Genomic DNA, 20,593 nt, shown 5'->3' with positions numbered 1-20,593 from the left:
ACAATTCTGAGTGTATGTGAACACTTTACTTACTTTATAAGCCAGACATATATTTTGCTTATTTGTATACTGAGAAGTCTTATCCAGTTATATAATATTACTTTGACTTCTTTGCCCTTTAAGCTACGATAGCACACACCCTCTACTATATTCAGTGTGACAGTCTGCAATTAATAATCATAAACAATAAATGATATAGGTTAGTTAAAATTTATAGAACTATTTTTTCTTCCTCATCTGTTTTAAAAGAAAAAAATCAGTAACATTTAGACCCCTCCCTCCCCAGCCAGGCCAGTTTTTCAGACAGAAAGGTGCAAAAGATCTAAAATTATTTTTCATATTCTATCAAAACATTTACAGGGAAACTTAAGAAAGAAGGATGCCCCATTTGCAAAACCTTTGCTTTTAAGCTGAACCCCCCCCCCCCCCAACTTTCCTTCTCAACTAAGTTGGTCTAGATACATCTGGAAACAAAAGAACTGCCTAACCACAAAATAACTGTTCTTTAGAAAATAAGGGGCTCATAATCGAAAGAGAAAAACGTCCAAAAACCGACCTAAGTCAGCACTTGGACAATCATAAACAAAAGACGTCCAAGTGCCGATAATCAAACTGGGTTTTGGATGTATTTCTAAACGACCTAGGCCTTCATAGTGCAGCTGAACAACCATAGCTAAACGGGGCATTTCAGGAGGAGTGTCGAGGGTGGGATTTTGGCGGGACATGGGCAGGCTTAGACTTAGTCGTACAGCATGTATAACCGAAAGTTTTACAACAGAGCCTACACTGAACTTGGATGTTGTGACTTAGACCATTTAAAATATGGTCTAAGTCACAAAAACCCACCTAAAGTCACCAGATAAGCAAGGCAAACACATAATACAGACCCTCACACACTACCCCAGTGATCACCGACCCCCCCACCCCCATAAAAATCATAATCACACCTGTAAAATTCAGCCTGGTATAGGAAAGCCTAGTTGCCCTGCACAGAGGCTGCTTAAGTTGTCTTGGGGGTGGGTTAGGGACCCATAGAGAGGAGGCCCCATGCCCATAAGCCCCTGTAATCACTGCATTGATATTGAAACATGTGCACTCCCTATACACCCCCAAAACCCTTTTGTACTGGCATATAAGTGGCTCCTGCAGCCATAAGGGCTATTAGTGTGGTAGATAAGCGGGTCTAGGGGATTCTGGAGGTAGTTGGGGGGGCTCACCATGACCTATATGGGAGATGATGACATGGCACCTTTTTTGTGAAGTTCACAGCAGTGCCCTGTAAGGTACCCCACTATTTAGGTGCCATGTCTGGGTGTTCAGTCCATCACTTTGCAGACAACCCCCCCCCACGTCCAACAGGGCTTATTCTACGCGTTTTTGACTTTGGACGAAAAGTTGGATGAAAATGTGGTATAAAGATGGACGATTTAGCGACTTGGACGATCAGATCGGCAAAATGTATACTTAGACGATTTTCGAAAGGGAAAAAAATTTGGACTTATTTTTCGAAAATGTGTCCTAAGCTGTTTTTTACTTTAGACAACTTGCGGCTTAGATGAAAACAGACTTAGACGTTCCTTTCGATTATGCCCCTCCATGCCTTTAAGATTGCCAATTTTTGTAAAAGTAACGAATTTTAAATAGAGACTTAATTTCACATATCCTCTGGCTATCTATAATGGCAGTTTCTGGTATGAACTTTTTTTTGAAAAAAAAGTGTACTTAACAGGTTTTGGAATTAAGCTCTTTAATTGTTTTGTGAGGTTGAAAGAGTGGCCAATAGTACAGTTTTAGGATCAGTTGCAGACAAGAGGTCAGAGTCGTCATTTCATTTTGTAACAGTTTCTTGCTGTGATAGAATTTGAATCAAGTGCAAAAGGGGGCATCCCGATTTATGTGTCTGCCACATGACCACTGATAACCTTTTGAGCCATCTGAGGCTATTGAATCTATGCTGACATTCCTGAGTGATCCAAACGTGGGAATTTGGCAGCCCTGGAAGACTCAACGGTGTGTCTTTTCACCATGTGAAAGTGATGCTCTTGTTGGAAGTCAATGGAACCATTAAAATATTTTCTCAGAACAGTTGCAGAAAAGGAGAGTCTTGGCTGTACTTTAACAACTTTCGTTTCTCCTGGTTTTAGAGCACCAGAGAACTTCATGTCTGTTATCCATTTGTGTGTGTGTGTGTTGGGTGGGGGGGTGTTTCAGTTCTCATGTACATGATCCTTCAGACAGAGTCACTGTTGAAATTAAGTTATAGTTTAAGAAGCTGAACTCAAGCTTAGTAGCCTTGGCCAAGTTTACTTTCACCTCCTTTAAATCCACATCCTTATTTTGCAAGGCTCTTCTCTTCTCCTGCACCAGCATCTGTGTGAAAGATTACAGTTGGGTAATGGGACATTATCACTTCCCAGGTGCTTGAAAGATGGTCTACTTAACCCCTGCCACAGAAATGGATTAGGATCTTGATTGAATGGAGGACACCTTCTTAATTAAAATTATTGCACTTTTCTATAGGGAGTCCTGGATCGATTTTCCCAGATTCAGCCCAAACTGATCTTCTCAGTGGAAGCTGTGGTGTACAATGGAAAAGAACATAACCACATGGAAAAGCTGCAAAGCGTTGTCAGAGGTATTTATTTTATAGCATTGAACCTTCTGGTATCATTATAAACAAAAGATAGTCCACAAGTATAGGCTGTTAAGAGGACCTAACAAGATAGCAAGTTTTTTTTCTTTTTGTTAATTTACAATTCTATGACCCCCCTTCCCTTTGATTATTGTGAGTTAAATAGAGTGATTATTTTTCTTGATTAATTTTTTTTAACTTGAAAAATAGATTGGAAAACTAATATATCTGTGTAACTTGATTAAATTGGAGAAATTTGCATAAATAGAAAAAAAAATAAAGAAAACATAGCCGGATAGAAATGTCATTGGATTCCATGTTCAACAATCCGAGATTGTTCTGAGGTCACTTCTTCAGGTGGTGTAATATCAATAGGATCCCTTATATAGGGGGCAAAAACTTGTATCCAGTAAGTCAGAATAAGAAAGAGCAGCTCCTGCACAATTGGGGGGGGGGGGGGGGAGGTAGGGCGTCAATATTTGCAATGATTTGACTGGGCAGAAACTCCTGCCGTCTAAATTATGCTGGCTGTCCCAACCTGGTAATATTCAGCAGCCTTATTCAGTTAATGCTGGGGTGGTCGAGAGGCGGAGTTGGAACAGACTTAGAGCTTTATTTAGTCAGCATAGATTTTGAATATTGGTGTCTGGGTGGCTAACTGGGCATGTTGGATGGCATATAACACTTTCCTAACTATGCTCAGTTTGCTGTCTAGGTACACACTGAATATCGGCTGGTACCTAGACAGCTACTGGCACTGAATACATAGACCTAATACAGCCTGAAGCAGTCATGAGGCTGATATTTGAAGTTTATATGTTTGCAAACAGCCTTAAGTTTCACATGCCAAACAGCAGGAAATTTTGCTAGAGCAGTTGCCACCTGTGTCTCTTCATCCATATTCCTTAAATAGATAGTGCTGCCGGGTATATGTATAAGGTTAACCAATGCTTAGCATTACATGGTTGCTGCTTTGGCTGAAAATCAGACCCTTCAGTATATTATGTTACCAGGATCACTAGTCTTGCAGAGAATGAAAAAGTTGGTGACTTGCCTCTCTGATGCAACTTTCTGTAGGGTAGGATATGCAGAGGAAAGCTCCACCAGCTAGAGAGAGGCAGCTTTTAGAGGACTAGTGGGCAGGTGAGTGAGGAGTTGCAGAGATGCTGACCTGGGCATGGGGAGAGGAGGAAGGGGGGGGGAGAGAACTGGACTAAAGAATGGGGGAAAAGGGGACAGATGCTGGACTGGGGAGGTGGGGAGGGAGAGAGAGAGACACACACACACATAGCCTGGACTAAGACAGGAGCGAGGAGAGAGAGAAAGGGAGACACACACTGGACCAAGGAGGAGGGAGGACACAGATGCTGGACTGAGGAGGTGGGGGGGGAGACATACACACACACACACAGCCTAGATTAAGAAGGAAGTGAGGAGAGAGAGAAAGGGAGACACACACTGGACCTTGGAAGAGGGAGGACACAGATGCTGGACTAGGGGAGGGAGAGACACACACACATACACAGCCTGGACCAAGAAGGGAGTGAGGAGAGAGAGAAAGAGAAATACACACTGGACCAGGGCTGCCCAAGTCCAGTCCTCAGATCTACTGGCAGGTTTTGTGGATATGCACAATGAATTTGCATGAGAAAGATTTGCCTGTACTGCCTTCTTGGTATGCAAATCTCTCTCATGCATGTTCATTGTGGATATCCAGAAAACCTGGCCTGCCAGTAGATCTTGAGGACTTGGGCAGCCCTGCACTGGACCAAGGAAGAGGGAGGACACACACTGGGCTAAGGATCCTGGACCAAGAAAGATGTGGGGGGAGAGAGAGAAAGAGACCCTGGACCGAGAATGTATGGAGAAAGATGCCAGACCTTGGAGAAGGAAGGGGGTCAGGTTGGAGGTGCAGAAGGAAGGGAAGAGGATAGAGATAGAGAAGAGATGCTGGGCATGGAAGGTACTGAGCAGGGTAATTGGACATAAGCGCACTTTTAAACAGCAGTACCTGTGTGGGTACAAAAAGCTGCTAGTTTCGCTCTAGGTGTGTAAAAAGTACATGGAAAATGACACATGACGCAAATTTCATTAAAATAGTTATTTCCGTTTTATTAATTGCCATAATCATTTATCAAAAGGTTAGCTTGCGTCACCGGAAGATCTTTATAGACGCCAAACGCTGGCATTCTGACAAAGATCTCAACTCGATAATTTGTCGCTCCCCAATATGTACCTTTTGTCCTGCATGACATCATTACTTGTCAACCAATCCATTAACAGAGCCTGTTCTTAAATTTGGACAAAGAACTTCCTTTTAACATGAAAATAAAAGTTCCAGAAATCATATTTTTGTTTACATTCATTTCTGAATATACATAAATATTTTACTACATATCCAATATTCTTTTTGTCACTCTCAAAAACTTAAATCAAACCGTTTATCTATGCATTTGTTGAAAAGTGTTGAAAAATTCATGTCCCTGTCAACATCAGAGAAAGGAGGAGGGATATTCCTCCCCTGCTCTGAAAAACTGGCAGTTTCAAGTTTCACTGACATACACACAGAAGACCGAGATCCCTTCCTATGCTAGAGACTACTACAGCATCTCTGATTCTAACTTAACTATTTCCAGATGTTGCCAGAGGATTTCTCCTTAGAGTTTCTTACATCTTATATATATACTAGTGTTTAAGCCCGTTAGATTAACGGGTGCTAGAATAGATGTGTGTGTCTGTTTTTCTTTCTTTCTCTCTCTCCCCTTGACCGCTGTCTGTCTGTCTATGTTTATTTGTTTTTCTCTCCTTGGACACTGGCTGTCTCTCCTTGGACGCTGCCTGAATGTCTTCCTTTCTGTTTGTCTCACTGGCCCCCTGTGTGTCATTCTTTGTGTCTGTGTCCTTGTATCATTGCCCCACCCCCCCAGAGCAAAGTTGTCTGCCCCCAGCATACCCCTTCCCCTCTCCCTCTCCCTGACTGTCTCTCCATGGCCCCCTTCTGTCTTCCCCTTCCCCCCCCTCCGAGCAAAGCAGTCTGGCCCCCAGCAAACCTCTCCAACAAAAGCATCCCCCTGTACCTGCAGCATCGGCACGACACCCTTCAGCCAATCGTGAGTGCTCAGAGCGCGAGAGGGAGCGGGGCCTGCAATTTTTTAAGCGTCGGTGAGGAAGGAGAGGTTGGCCCAACTCAGGGGCTTTGTGGACAGTCTTCTGCGGCTCGAAGCCCTCCTCCCAGCAGCCACTTCAGCAGCACTCCGTACTGCCTTCCTCCCGCCGCCCAGAGTAGATGTCTGTATGTCTGTATGTTTTTTTGTTTTTTTTTAAATTTGTCTCTCTCTCCTTGGACGCTGTCTGTCTGTCATTCTTTGTGTCTGTGTGTCTCCCTGGTCCTCTGTCTGTCTGTCTTTCTTTCTGTCTGTCTCCCTGGCCCCCCTGCTTGTCAAAACAGCCCTCTTTCCCTCTCCCCCTGTTCTGCAATGCCTACCTGCTCCGTGGCCCCCTTCTGTTCCTCCCCCACCTGATTGCTGTCTGCCCCCAGCACACCCTTCCCCCCAAAGCAGCCCCTTTCCCTCTCCCCCTATTCTGCAATGCTTACCTGCTCCATGGTCTCTTTCTGTTCCCCCCCCATGATTGCTGTCTGCACTCATCACAACCCTCCCACCAAAACAGCCCCCTTTCCTGTCTGCTCCATGCCCTTCTTTTTCCTCTTCCCCTCCCTGCATCCATGGTTTCTGCCACCGCTGCCACTCCTATTTAAAGCGGCCTGCTGAGGTTCGCGGCCGGCTGTAGCGAACCTCGCAGGCTGCTGTCCACCTCAGTAGCATGTTCCCTCTGATGCGATCGCGTCAGAGGGAACGTGCTACCATGTGGAGAGCGGCCTGAGAGGTTCGCTACAGCCGGCCGCGAACCTCAGCAGGCCGCTTTGAACATGAGCGGTAGCGGCTGTTGCGGGAGGATGGGGGGGGAGTCGTTGACGTGCAGGCCGCTGTGAACAGGAGCGGCGGCAGGACCATGAGGCGGGAGTGAGCTGTTCGGCTTCCCCTATCTGGGGAAACCGCCGTGTCGAGGAGAGCCGGGAGTGAGTTTTTCGACTTCCCCTATTTGGGGAAACCGCCGTGCCGAACTCAGCTGCGCGTCGGGAGTGAGTTGTTCGACTTCCCCTATCTGGGGAAACCGCCGTGCCGAACTCAGCTGCGCGTGGGGCCGTAGTAAGCGCGGGGCATGCTGCACTCTTGGCGGCCACGGACATACGGATCATGGAAGCACGCCGATAAGAATGCGCATGCGCCGTCTACGGTTTTATTATATATATATATTACATTACATTACATTACATTAGGGATTTCTATTCCGCCATTACCTTGCGGTTCAAGGCGGATTACAAAAGGTTAATTTAGAAATACAGAGTTACATTGATTGTAGATTTTATAAACATAAACGGGTTGTTGAGGGTGAGGTGGTTTGTAAGAGAATTAATAGTTGGTCATAGTGGAGGTTCTTTTGTTGTTGTTAGAGCAGTAATGGGTAGATCAGATGTCGGTTTTAGAGTTACTAAGAGGTCGTGATGTTATTGCTGTTTCAGGAATTTCTTGAAAAGTGTGGTTTTTATTTCTTTTCTGAACGTCCTATAGTCTGGAGTGGTCATCAGAAGGTTGGAGATCTGGTTATCCAGCCTTGCGGCTTGGGTGGCTAGGAGGCCGTCGTGTAGTTTTTTTCTTTTTACTTCTTTGATTGGGGGGGGTATGAATGGGGAGTGTGTTTTTCTGTGTCTGGTAGTGGGTGCTTGGATGAGGCGATTGTTCAGGTATGATGGGCTGTCTCCGTGTAGGGTTTTAAATAGTAAGCAGTAGAATTTGAATTGGATTCTTTCTTGGATTGGAAGCCAATGTGAGTTGATGAAGGCTTCAGTGATGTGGTCGTGTTTTCTCAATGAGTAGATGAGTCTCACAGCTGTATTTTGGATTGTTTGGAGTTGTTTAATCGTGGTTACAGGGCAGGGAAGGAAGAGGATGTTGCAGTAGTCCAATATACCTAGTATTAGTGATTGTACTATAAGTTGGAATTGTGTTCTTTCAAAGAATTTTCGGACTTGTCTCAGATTTCTCATGACAGCGAATGATTTCTGAATTGTTTTGTTTATCTGCGGTTGCATAGTGCAGCATCTGTCTATGGTCATGCCAAGTAGTTTAATGGTGGTTTGGATTGGGTATTTGATTGCGTTTATTTCTAAATTGGTTGTGGTTTGGACCTTGTCATTTTCGAGAAGGATGAATTTGGTTTTGTCTTGGTTGAGTTTAAGTTTGTGTTTTTCCATCCAGGTTGTGACTGTTTCAAGTGTTTGGTGAAGTTTGTCTGTCATGGTCGGTTTAGAGTGGTCAAATGGGATGAGGATGGTGATGTCATCAGCATAACTATAGGTGGTTATGCCCAAATTGTCCAGATGCGTTCCTAGGGAAGCGGTGTAGAGATTGAAGAGGGTAGGGGATAGTGGAGATCCTTGTGGTACGCCGCAGGGGTTTGACCAGGATTCTGACTTTTCTTTGTTTGATTTTACACTGTAAGTTCTGAGTTTTAGGAATCCTTCAAACCATGAGTATACTTTATCTGAGATGCCTATTGCGTCTAAGATCTGTAGAAGGATGTTGTGATCCACTAAGTCGAATGCTGCAGTAAGGTCCAGTTGTATGAGAAGCATTTTTTTCCCTGTACTAAGGTGTTGTCTGACGGTATCCATAAGGGAGCCTAGTAGTGTCTCTGTACTGAAGTTTGTTCTGAAGCCAGATTGCGTGGGGTGGAGTAGGTTGTGGTCATCTATGTAATTGGAGAGGAGTTTGGCTACTAGGCCTTCTATAATTTTGACATATAGCGGAATTGAGGCTATAGGTCTAAAGTTGGATGGGTGGTTTTGTGGTGCTTTTGGGTCTTTTTGGATTGGGGTGATGATGATTTCGCTGAGGTCAGCAGGGAATGTGCCTTCTGTGAGCGTGAATTGAATCCATTGTAGAATTATGGTGCGGAATTTTACACTAGAGGTGGTAAGGAGATATGAGGGGCAATGGTTGAGGTCACAGGAGGCATGGCTGTATTTTTTGTAGAATTTGTTGAATTCTGACCATTGTATGTTGGGGAATTGAGTCCAAATTCTGTCTGCTGCGGTTGCCTCTTTTCCTGTAGAGTGGATTGTGATTGCGTTTTGATGGGATGGGTTGAGGATGAGAGTGGCTCTGGTGTTGGTAATTTTGTTCTTGAAGTGTTCTGCTAAGAGGGTGGGTGATGGTGGAGGGGTGTTCGTGGTGGTAGTATATGGTTTGGTGTCTGTTAATTCTTTCAGGATTTGGAATATTTTTTTGGAGTCTTGGGTTTCCGTTCCTATGAGATTAGTGTAGTGGTTTTTCCTCTTTTCCCTTAGTAGATTTTTGTATTGTTTGTTGATTTTTTTCCAGTCGGTTTTTGTTTGATCTTGGTTCTTTTTCCTCCATTTTCTTTCTAATCTTCTACATTGTCTTTTGAGTTGGAGTAGTTCATTATCGAACCATTGGTCTGATTTCCTGCTGGTTCTGGTTTTGGTTTGTAGGGGGGCCAGGTCATCAAGGATGTTAGTGGATATCTTTTTCCAGTGGGAGATGAAGTTTTTTGGGTCGCAGTTTTGGATGGTTTCATCTACATTTGACCAAAAAATGGTTGGATCGATATGTTTGCGTGTGGTATATGTGGTTTTTTTTGATTGAGGTGTGTGTTCGGTCTTAGACCAACTGATGTTGAAGTTGTATGTGTAGTGGTCTGACCATATGGATGGGGACCATGTTCCGTTAGTAGTTTGGATTGCTGGATTAGATGGTTGGAGAGACATGAATGCAGCAATGTCTAGTTGATGACCTTTTTCATGGGTGGTTTGTGGGTTTAGGATCTGGAAGGATAAGGCTTTGAGGAAGGATAGGCAGTTATTTGCTGGTGTGGAAGTTGTGTCTTCTAGGTGTAGGTTTAGGTCTCCTAGGATGAGGTTATATTCTGCTGTTAATGAGTTTTGGTAGATGAAGTTTTCAAATTCAGGTCTCACTGTGGTCCAGTTTCCTGGTGTTATGTAGCAGAGTAAGCAGTTTAGTGAGTTTTGTAGTGTTGGGTTTGTGAGTTGACACGCTAGGAAATCCATTTGCGGAGTGGATGTTTTTTCAAGTACGTTTAGAGTTATGGAGTTCTTGATTATTATTGCTAGTCCTCCTCCTCTTTTTTTTTCTCTGCAGGTTACTGTTATTTTGTATCCTGGCGGACATACTTCTTTTATTCTAGGGTCTGTGTCTGAGGTTAACCAGGTTTCAGTGAGGAATAGGCAGTCAAGTTTTTCTGTTTTTATCCAATTTTTTATGTTTTCTGTTTTGGGTCCTAGTGCTCTGATGTTGACATAGGCACATGTAAGGGAGGTTGTGTCGGTCTGGGGAATGTAAGTTGTTTCCGGGTATATGAGTGTTGAGGGAGTTGGATGTGATTTTGTTTTCGGGAGTGTTGATCTTCTTCTCCAGGTAACAGTAATGGATTGTTGAGTGCTGGTGTGGTGGTTCGAGTTTCTTGATGTGATTAGTCTTCTGTTGGGAAGTTGGAAGTTGGTTGTACTGGAGGATGCGGTTGTGGTGGGTAAGTTGTTTGCTGCTGCTTTCCAACTAGAAATGAGGAGGATTATCAAAAGGGTGGCTAGTGTGTGTGTATGCAGGGAGAGCTTCATTTTTGATGTCTGGTTCGGAGTGTTTGAATTAGTGGAGGTGTCCTGTGGTTACGGGGGGCAGAGCAGGGCTCCCACGCGGCCCGAGGTCGCCTGTGTTGCTGAAGCAGTGGTGCTGCTTTTGAATTAGAAGAGGTGTCGCTGTGGTTTCGGGGGGCGGAGCAGGGCTCCCACGCGGCCCGGGTCGTCTGTGTGTCAGAGCAGCTCCTGGTGGCAGAGGAGCTGCTTTTGAGTTAGAAGAGGTGTCGCTGTGGTTTCGGGGGGCCCGAGGTCGGCTGTGTTGCTGAAGCAGCTCCCGGTGGCAGAGGAGCTGCTTTTAAGTTAGAAGAGGTGTCGCTGTGGTTTCGGGGGGCGGAGCAAGGGCTCCCACGCGGCCCGAGGTCGGCTGTGTTGCTGAAGCAGCTCCCGGTGGCAGAGGAGCTGCTTTTAAGTTAGAAGAGGTGTCGCTGTGTTTTCGGGGGCGGAGCAGGGCTCCCACGCGGCCCGAGGTCGGCTGTGTTGCTGAAGCAGCTCCCGGTGGCAGAGGAGCTGCTTTTAAGTTAGAAGAGGTGTCGCTGTGGTTTCGGGGGGCGGAGCAAGGGCTCCCACGCGGCCCGAGGTCGGCTGTGTTGCTGAAGCAGCTCCCGGTGGCAGAGGAGCTGCTTTTAAGTTAGAAGAGGTGTCGCTGTGTTTTCGGGGGCGGAGCAGGGCTCCCACGCGGCCCGAGGTCGGCTGTGTTGCTGAAGCAGCTCCCGGTGGCAGAGGAGCTGCTTTTAAGTTAGAAGAGGTGTCGCTGTGTTTTCGGGGGCGGAGCAGGGCTCCCACGCGGCCCGAGGTCGGCTGTGTTGCTGAAGCAGCTCCCGGTGGCAGAGGAGCTGCTTTTAAGTTAGAAGAGGTGTCGCTGTGTTTTCGGGGGCGGAGCAGGGCTCCCACGCGGCCCGAGGTCGGCTGTGTTGCTGAAGCAGCTCCCGGTGGCAGAGGAGCTGCTTTTAAGTTAGAAGAGGTGTCGCTGTGTTTTCGGGGGCGGAGCAGGGCTCCCACGCGGCCCGAGGTCGGCTGTGTTGCTGAAGCAGCTCCCGGTGGCAGAGGAGCTGCTTTTAAGTTAGAAGAGGTGTCGCTGTGTTTTCGGGGGCGGAGCAGGGCTCCCACGCGGCCCGAGGTCGGCTGTGTTGCTGAAGCAGCTCCCGGTGGCAGAGGAGCTGCTTTTAAGTTAGAAGAGGTGTCGCTGTGGTTTCGGGGGGCGGAGCAAGGGCTCCCACGCGGCCCGAGGTCGGCTGTGTTGCTGAAGCAGCTCCCGGTGGCAGAGGAGCTGCTTTTAAGTTAGAAGAGGTGTCGCTGTGTTTTCGGGGGCGGAGCAGGGCTCCCACGCGGCCCGAGGTCGGCTGTGTTGCTGAAGCAGCTCCCGGTGGCAGAGGAGCTGCTTTTAAGTTAGAAGAGGTGTCGCTGTGTTTTCGGGGGCGGAGCAGGGCTCCCACGCGGCCCGAGGTCGGCTGTGTTGCTGAAGCAGCTCCCGGTGGCAGAGGAGCTGCTTTTAAGTTAGAAGAGGTGTCGCTGTGTTTTCGGGGGCGGAGCAGGGCTCCCACGCGGCCCGAGGTCGGCTGTGTTGCTGAAGCAGCTCCCGGTGGCAGAGGAGCTGCTTTTAAGTTAGAAGAGGTGTCGCTGTGTTTTCGGGGGCGGAGCAGGGCTCCCACGCGGCCCGAGGTCGGCTGTGTTGCTGAAGCAGCTCCCGGTGGCAGAGGAGCTGCTTTTAAGTTAGAAGAGGTGTCGCTGTGTTTTCGGGGGCGGAGCAGGGCTCCCACGCGGCCCGAGGTCGGCTGTGTTGCTGAAGCAGCTCCCGGTGGCAGAGGAGCTGCTTTTAAGTTAGAAGAGGTGTCGCTGTGTTTTCGGGGGCGGAGCAGGGCTCCCACGCGGCCCGAGGTCGGCTGTGTTGCTGAAGCAGCTCCCGGTGGCAGAGGAGCTGCTTTTAAGTTAGAAGAGGTGTCGCTGTGTTTTCGGGGGCGGAGCAGGGCTCCCACGCGGCCCGAGGTCGGCTGTGTTGCTGAAGCAGCTCCCGGTGGCAGAGGAGCTGCTTTTAAGTTAGAAGAGGTGTCGCTGTGTTTTCGGGGGCGGAGCAGGGCTCCCACGCGGCCCGAGGTCGGCTGTGTTGCTGAAGCAGCTCCCGGTGGCAGAGGAGCTGCTTTTAAGTTAGAAGAGGTGTCGCTGTGTTTTCGGGGGCGGAGCAGGGCTCCCACGCGGCCCGAGGTCGGCTGTGTTGCTGAAGCAGCTCCCGGTGGCAGAGGAGCTGCTTTTAAGTTAGAAGAGGTGTCGCTGTGTTTTCGGGGGCGGAGCAGGGCTCCCACGCGGCCCGAGGTCGGCTGTGTTGCTGAAGCAGCTCCCGGTGGCAGAGGAGCTGCTTTTAAGTTAGAAGAGGTGTCGCTGTGTTTTCGGGGGCGGAGCAGGGCTCCCACGCGGCCCGAGGTCGGCTGTGTTGCTGAAGCAGCTCCCGGTGGCAGAGGAGCTGCTTTTAAGTTAGAAGAGGTGTCGCTGTGTTTTCGGGGGCGGAGCAGGGCTCCCACGCGGCCCGAGGTCGGCTGTGTTGCTGAAGCAGCTCCCGGTGGCAGAGGAGCTGCTTTTAAGTTAGAAGAGGTGTCGCTGTGTTTTCGGGGGCGGAGCAGGGCTCCCACGCGGCCCGAGGTCGGCTGTGTTGCTGAAGCAGCTCCCGGTGGCAGAGGAGCTGCTTTTAAGTTAGAAGAGGTGTCGCTGTGTTTTCGGGGGCGGAGCAGGGCTCCCACGCGGCCCGAGGTCGGCTGTGTTGCTGAAGCAGCTCCCGGTGGCAGAGGAGCTGCTTTTAAGTTAGAAGAGGTGTCGCTGTGTTTTCGGGGGCGGAGCAGGGCTCCCACGCGGCCCGAGGTCGGCTGTGTTGCTGAAGCAGCTCCCGGTGGCAGAGGAGCTGCTTTTAAGTTAGAAGAGGTGTCGCTGTGTTTTCGGGGGCGGAGCAGGGCTCCCACGCGGCCCGAGGTCGGCTGTGTTGCTGAAGCAGCTCCCGGTGGCAGAGGAGCTGCTTTTAAGTTAGAAGAGGTGTCGCTGTGGTTTCGGGGGGCGGAGCAAGGGCTCCCACGCGGCCCGAGGTCAGTTTCTCACATCTCATTCATAGCATCCATCATTCATTTGGAGCCCCATTCACACATCTAACACACTTAATACATGTTATACTCCATTTTGGGATATGTAATCTAATACAGTGTTCTTCAACCACTGGTCCATGGAAAAGTGCTGGTCCACAGAAATTTCCTGCTGGTCCACAGGGCCAACACGTGCATCAGGCCCAAAACAGTGTTCTTCAACAGCCGTCCACAGCTCGATTGATGCAGCGTTATCTTTGAGCCAACTCCCTCTTCCTAACTGATTCAGTGCACGAATCCACAGGCAGTAGCTCCTATGGGCATCCTGTGCCTGAACCGGAAGCCTTCTCTCTGACGTTGCAATGTCAGAGGGAAGGCTTCCAGATGAGGCACGGGACGTGCAAGGTGCAATTAGTACTATTATGGGAGCGGGGTCTGGGGTGGAGATTGGGTAGAGATGGGCGGGGTCTGTCCCACGACTTAGCCCAGTGTTCTTCAACCGCCGGTCCACGGACCGATGCCGGTTCACAGAATATTTTTTTTATTTCTGCCGGTCCATAGGTGCAAAAAGGTTGAAAAACACTGATGTAATATGCTCTTCCTAACTGGCCTAAGCACATCTGTTATCAATTAGACCATGAGGGAAGCTGAACAAAGGCTCAGAAGGGACATAAGCTGAACACAAAATGGAGTAAAGCCAAGCAGAAGATACAGAAAGACAGATAACAAAATGGAGTCATTACCTCAAGATGGAGTTCTTAATATCTTTCTATGTATCATGATTTCCTCTATGGTCTGGCTTAATGGCGAAGTACATAAAAAGAATATTATGCTTTTCCTTAATATTAATCTGTAGTGTGTTTTTCTGGCCTTGGCTACATCCATATTCAGATTTTTATTCATCAACTTTTCGTACGCTTCTATTGAGCATGGCCTTAACTAACACACTCAGAGGAGACATGATAGAGACTTTTAAGATCATGAAAGGTATAGAGAAGGTAGAAAGGGACAGATTCTTCAGCCTATTGTGAACCACAAGAACAAGGGGGCACTCGGAAAAATTAAAAGGGGACAGGTTTAGAACCAATGCCAGGAAATTCTTTTTCACTCAGAGGGTGGTAGACATCTGGAATGCGCTTCCAGAGGTTGTAATAGGACAAAGTACCCTACCGGGCTTCAAGGAAGGATTGGATAATTTCCTGAAGGACACGGGGGTTGAGGGATACAGATAGAGGTAGAGATAAGGCTAAGGGGATTAAAAGGACTTAGACGCCAGTCACCTTACAGGTCATGAACCTGATGGGCCGCCGCGGGAGCGGACTGCTGGGCGCGATGGACCTCTGGTCTGACCTAGCGGAGGCAACTTCTTATGTTCTTATATGCTTGTATCTAACTAGAGTTACCCAGAACCATACAAAAAGCAGGCATTTTTGTAGAAAAACTCCACAAAATACTGCACAAACACATCTTATTCATCATCCATTCCAAAGTGCCCCCTAGAGTCCACGAGTACCATTACTGCTCAGAGACAGAGACAAAGGGATGATTCTTTCTCCCTTTGTCCCAGAAAGATCGTGTCCCTTACTTGTTTGAGCTGCCCTCGCTCCACCTGCCTTTAGCAGCTTGTTGGGGGGATATGCAGGAACGATTCGCACGCTGCACTTGGCTGATCCACATGCCTTCAATCCAATGTCAGCTCTGACGTTGGAAGAAGGTTTCCGGATCAGCTATGTCTGGCGTGTGAACTGCTGCCGGCTGCGTGTCCCCCCAACAAGCTGCTAAAGGCAGAAGGAGTGAGTGCGGCAAGGAGGTACCTGGGAACTTCCCCCCCACCCCCCGCTGACCCAGAAGGCTTTCCTCTGACGTCAACTTTGACATTGGAAGGAAGACCTGTGGGTCGGCTTCAGGAGGGGGGTGGGCAGCAGCTTCAGTGGGTGAGGCGGGCAGCAAAGAGGGATTCCCGGTGGTGGCAACGCAGCTTTGATGGACAGGCAGGAAATATTCTCCGGTGGCCATGCCGCATACCCCCAAGAGTACGCATACCGTGTGTTGAGAAACACTGACCTAGAGGGTAGACACTGGGCAGGATGGATAATTATAATAGAGAGAGAAGAAATGTCAAAAGGACAGGAGACCCTGGAGAGAATAAAAAATAGAGAAAAGTAGGAGACACCTGAGATCAAAACAAGGCTCAGACAACAAAGGTAGAAGAAAAAGTATAATTTTGTTTCTCAAATTATAAATTATAATATATCAGTCCTAGCTCTGCCACTGAATAGTAACAAATGTCATAAGTTGCTAAATTCATGTTTCTTTGGGGACTGGATCTACTTGAATTGTCTGTTTAAAATTGAGGTTTTATAATGTTATGGAAACTTAAATCAATCAGGTCACATTTTGACAATTTTCCCTTTCAATTATTAGAGCAATCTCTTATACGTAATATTTTAGATTATGGCAATATTATATTATGTACTTAGCAGGTTCTCAAAGACTTCAAGTTATACAAAATTTGACAGGTTGATTTTTAAATGATCAAAATATGAACATATAACGCCTTATTATCAAATGCTGCACTGGCTTCCAGTAGAGGGACGCGTACTTTTTAAAATTTGGCTGTATTTTTTAATAAAGCTTTAAATGGCTTCCTGCCAAAATACTTAGTCAATGCATTTTTGTTTGCATCTTCAGAACGTGTATTATGGAGCTCTTCTTTCTGTGCTTTTCCTTCGGTGAAAAGTTGCTCATACAAAAGATGTCAGCAGGAAATTTGCTTTCCAAGCAGCTTTTTGGGACCCTGAATTTCACCCCCTGCTTGTTAATTCTACTTCTTATATGCACTTTAGAAGGTTACTAAAAACTGAATTGTTTGTTAAATATATTGATTGAATTGTTTTTATAACTTGAATATTATATAATTTTGCTGATAATGGTTGTTTTTTAAATTTTTATACATTGCTTTGAACTGAAAAGCACTGCGATTCATAAATAAATTTTTATGTTATGTTGATGTGAGACCTGCGTTCTATACAGTATTTCCCAGTGGCTGAAACACATTCTTGGTCCTGACTTCATGGGTAAAATCTTGCAGAAAATCACCACCCAAGTCACTGATCTGCTCAGTTCATGTTTTCTCATTAGAAACGGGTAATACTTTTGTTCTGCTGACTTTCATTCCTGAATTCCCTTTTCTTCAAGGGCTACCGGATTTAAAGAAAGTGGTGGTGATCCCATACATAAATCCAAGAGAAACAGTAGATATTTCCAAAATTCAGAACAGGTAAGCTTTCGTGTTCAGCTCTGCTTGCTACCTTTCACATTGTAAAAATGTAATTGGGTTTGTGAAATACATATCCCCGTTTTCTGAATCCGCTGACCTCGGTTCTCACAGCTTTACCTTTGAGATTTTCGCATGTTAATTTGCTTCAGTTGCTGGGTTTACATTAACTGGCATCATAGCAAGGGATAATTTTTCAGGCCATGTAATAGTACGTGGAACCTGCAAAAAATTAATGTAATGTAATGTAATTTATTTCTTATATACCGCTACATCCGTTAGGTTCTAAGCGGTTTACAAAAAATATACATTAAGATTAGAAATAAGAAAGGTACTTGAAAAATTCCCTTACTGTCCCGAAGGCTCACAATCTAACTAAAGTACCTGGAGGGTAATAGAGAAGTGAAAAGTAGAGTTAGAGGAAAAATAAAAATAAAATAAACATTTTAACAAGACAGCATTGATCTAAATACTTTGGAAGGTAGAAGAGAGGAGAGAAAGGAATAGAAGCAGAAGGGGGAGCCATTGAACAGTAGAATTCTGGAGAAATTTAAATGATAGAAATAGAACAAAACAAAGACAAAAGGCAAAACAATAGATAAGATTAAAGATAAATCGTAAGCTGGAAAGAAAAATAAAATAAAACTTTGTCTTCAATCCACGGTTTCAGCGTCAGTGATGAAGTGGAGCAAGTAAGTTTAGGAGGAGCGATTGACGTTTCCAGAAAGGGCTTCTTCAGGGAAGAGACTTGGCAGACAGTCCCAGGATGCCTATGTCTCCTCCCCTGCGATGTTCTCCCATCCATGCATTCCCTCCCAGACACACTGCCCGTGCCCCAGCCGCTCCAAGGAGGTAATGTGTGAGTACTTACTTCCTCCTATTTAGGAGGCATAAAGGGGGAAATTTCTATAAATGGCGCTTTATTGGCGATGGCTAGTGATGCCTAGCCGTAATCCATGTGCAACTTTATTTTTTATTAATTAGTTTAATTGGCATAGTAGTTGATCACGTCTTTAAAAAAGTAGGCGTGGTTAGGGGGCAAAGAGTAGATGATATTGATGCCCCTGCCCAGGTGGCCTCCAGATTTGTACACAATATTCTTTGGTGAGACCTCATTGAGAATATTGTGTACAAATCTGGAGGCCGCACTTTCAAAAATATATGGAGTCAGTCCAGAGGAAGACTACTAAAATGTTGCATGGTCTTTGTCATAAGGCATATGGGGACAGACTTAAAGACCTCAATCTGTATACTTTGGAGGAAAGGCAGGAGAGGGGAGATATGATAGAGATGTTTAAATACCTACGTAATATAAACATGCATGAGTCGAGTCTCTTTCATTTGAAAGGAAACTCTGCAATGAGAGGGCATAGGATAAAGTTAAGAAGTGATAGGCTCTGGAGTAATCTAAAGAAATACTTTTTTACAGAAAGGGTGGTAGATGCATGGAACAGTCTCCCAAAAGAGGTGGTGGAGACAGAGGCTGTGTCTGAATTCAAAAGGGCCTGGGATAGGCACGTGGGATCTCTCGGAGAGAGAAAGAGATAATGGTTACTGCAGATGGGCAGACTAGATGGGCCATTTGGCCTTTATCTGCCATCATGTTTCTATGTTTATGCCAGGAAAACCCTGATGGTGCCTACTACTAGGATGTCTAGGCCTGCTTAAGAACTGCTAGGTGTGATTCTGTAAATGGCGCCTAACAGTTGATTGACAACTGTTCCAAGCGGTGCCCAAGAGCTAGGTGCCATTTATAGAATCTGGTCCAAAGTTCTCTTACGTTTACCCTGCATTATACCGTTAAGTGTGCACTAGCTGGATAATTCGGGAACGCTCACATTTTTACCCCTCTCCTAAAATGTTTTACAAAAATAGGGCACAGTATCCTGCATGTTATCTAACAGGCCAAATACCACAAAAAGCATTTGTAATGAATTTTAGTGTGAACTAACTGTGTTAAGGGCTTAATACTCGGATATTCAATGCCAGGAGCTGCTCAGGCTCCAGCATTGGCTGGCTGGAATTAGTTCAGTCTGTGGCTGGGAGTGACATACAAGCTGCTTACCACTATGGGCTGAATATCGCCCCTCTTTTTTATTTTAAATTCTCTTATGGCATTCCTTTATCTGATTACGTGAAACAATCTGAACTGGAGGCATTTTGGACTTGGAGCTAGATGCACTAAACAGGATCAGTAAGACTGCGTGGGTCCACTCTGATCTGATTTTTAAAAGAGCTATTGATGTACTAAAAATTTTGCATGCAAATGATTCACACAGAGGTTCATCGTAATCCCTGTCTCTCCCATCCGATCGATCACTGTAAGAGCAACTCTCACGCATGTACAAAGCCAGCAGGAAAAGCCCCAAAGCAGCCTCCTGCCGCTCAGCTGTTCGGTGCCAATGATGTCACCTCCTCAATGTGGCAGGAGGGATGCCCACTTCCTCCTGCCACCAGATGCTCTCCTGAACCCCCCACCCCCAGTACTTTGTGTAAAGAGACCAGGAGGGAGGCTCGGTTCCTCCTACTCTGATGCCCGCCAATCCAAAATAGCAGGCCTTCCCTCTCGGGATATAGAGGGAGGAGCCTAAGACCCTGATTGGCTCAGACGCCTAAAGTCTCACCCCTCCCCATGCATCAAATGCGCTTAAGACTAGGTTGTGAACTGGCTAGATGCTCTAAATTTCAATTTAAAAAAGTATACATATACTCGTATGTTGGTGAAAAGGGCCCATGTTTAAGTGAAAACCATATTTCTAAAGAATCTTCTTTTCTTTTTTTAGATTTTACATGTAATTCCCTTTTCTTTAATTCCCTTACGTAGTGTATTTCTGGCTGATTTTCTTGCAACTGGGAAGGAAGGAGACCAACTACCACAGCTGGAGTTTGAACAGCTGCCCTTTAATCACCCCCTTTTTATCATGTACTCCTCGGGAACCACAGGAGCCCCCAAGTGCATGGTTCATTCAGCAGGGGTAAGTCTTTGATCCTCCAAGGATTGTCTTGTGCCCGGCATTGCAAATATAGACAACATTGTAAATTTGGGACTAAACTGCATTCATGCATAAAAAAATGTAAGTGCCTGCTCTTCCATGTGCACACCTCCAGCTAATTCTCAAAACGGAAAGATGGGTATAATTTAGTTCCGGAAACACACCCCAGGGAATTTGTGGTTACATTATAGCTGTTCATGCACATAATTTCTAGATCCATTCATGGGCATTGTAACCCGCACTCTCCAGGCAGAGGGCCTGGGAATACTGGTCACACTTAAACTCTTGTGAGTTGCTGCATGTCTCACAAGGATGACTTGTTTTCACGTTTCAGAAAAAGGACAGCTTCCAAACAATAATTCAGGTTTGTATTTAATTGTTCAAAACAAAGAAAAAGAATAATTTTGCTTGTCAGGATTACAAAGTTCTCATATCATCAAGCACCAAGTTCCCAAAAATAGTCTTTGACTGAGAACTCAAACAGAGTTCACCTTAAACAAACTCTCATTTAAATCATAGTCTCCATAGAGTTCAAAAACAAAGAAGGAAAGGAAAAACTTTTCCTCCCAAAACTCAAAATAACCAGACAATATAGAAGTACTGGCTTCTTCAGCCACTTGAGGCTGGAAGGACAGTGTGCGCCGTGTGGTCTTATTCTTGCCCGAACTTAGGCCCGCTATCCCACCACATAACACGGGGCTTACCCCACTGTCTCCGCACAGCAAGGAGGCTTCATTTCAAAAAGAAAAAAAAACACCATGTTTACTTTCAAGGAAGAAAACTACAAACTTCCAAAAGAAAAAGTCCTTGCATAACTTAGCATAGTCCAATCCACTCTTTAACTTGAGTAAGATTAATTCAAACAGCAAAACCCAAAGAAAAGTCCAAAACAAACTC

The 20,593-nt window shown here is 46.2% G+C and overlaps 1 protein-coding gene across 2 annotated transcripts in view; it reads left to right on the top strand.

Annotated features, from left to right (window-relative positions):
* The window catches only part of AACS (acetoacetyl-CoA synthetase), a 132,011-nt gene that overhangs the window by 43,475 nt on the left and 67,943 nt on the right, over window positions 1–20,593 (top strand). For both annotated transcript variants that reach the window (XM_033953560.1, XM_033953559.1), the window contains exons 6-8: window positions 2,521–2,635; window positions 16,625–16,706; window positions 19,528–19,678. In XM_033953560.1, the coding sequence (XP_033809451.1) occupies window positions 2,521–2,635; window positions 16,625–16,706; window positions 19,528–19,678 (348 nt within the window). The remainder of the gene's footprint in view (window positions 1–2,520; window positions 2,636–16,624; window positions 16,707–19,527; window positions 19,679–20,593) is intronic.

The sequence above is a fragment of the Geotrypetes seraphini genome, chromosome 8 (genome assembly GCF_902459505.1).
Source record: "Geotrypetes seraphini chromosome 8, aGeoSer1.1, whole genome shotgun sequence".
Classification (NCBI taxonomy): domain Eukaryota; kingdom Metazoa; phylum Chordata; class Amphibia; order Gymnophiona; family Dermophiidae; genus Geotrypetes; species Geotrypetes seraphini.
This window is presented reverse-complemented; position numbering and strand designations above follow the sequence as displayed.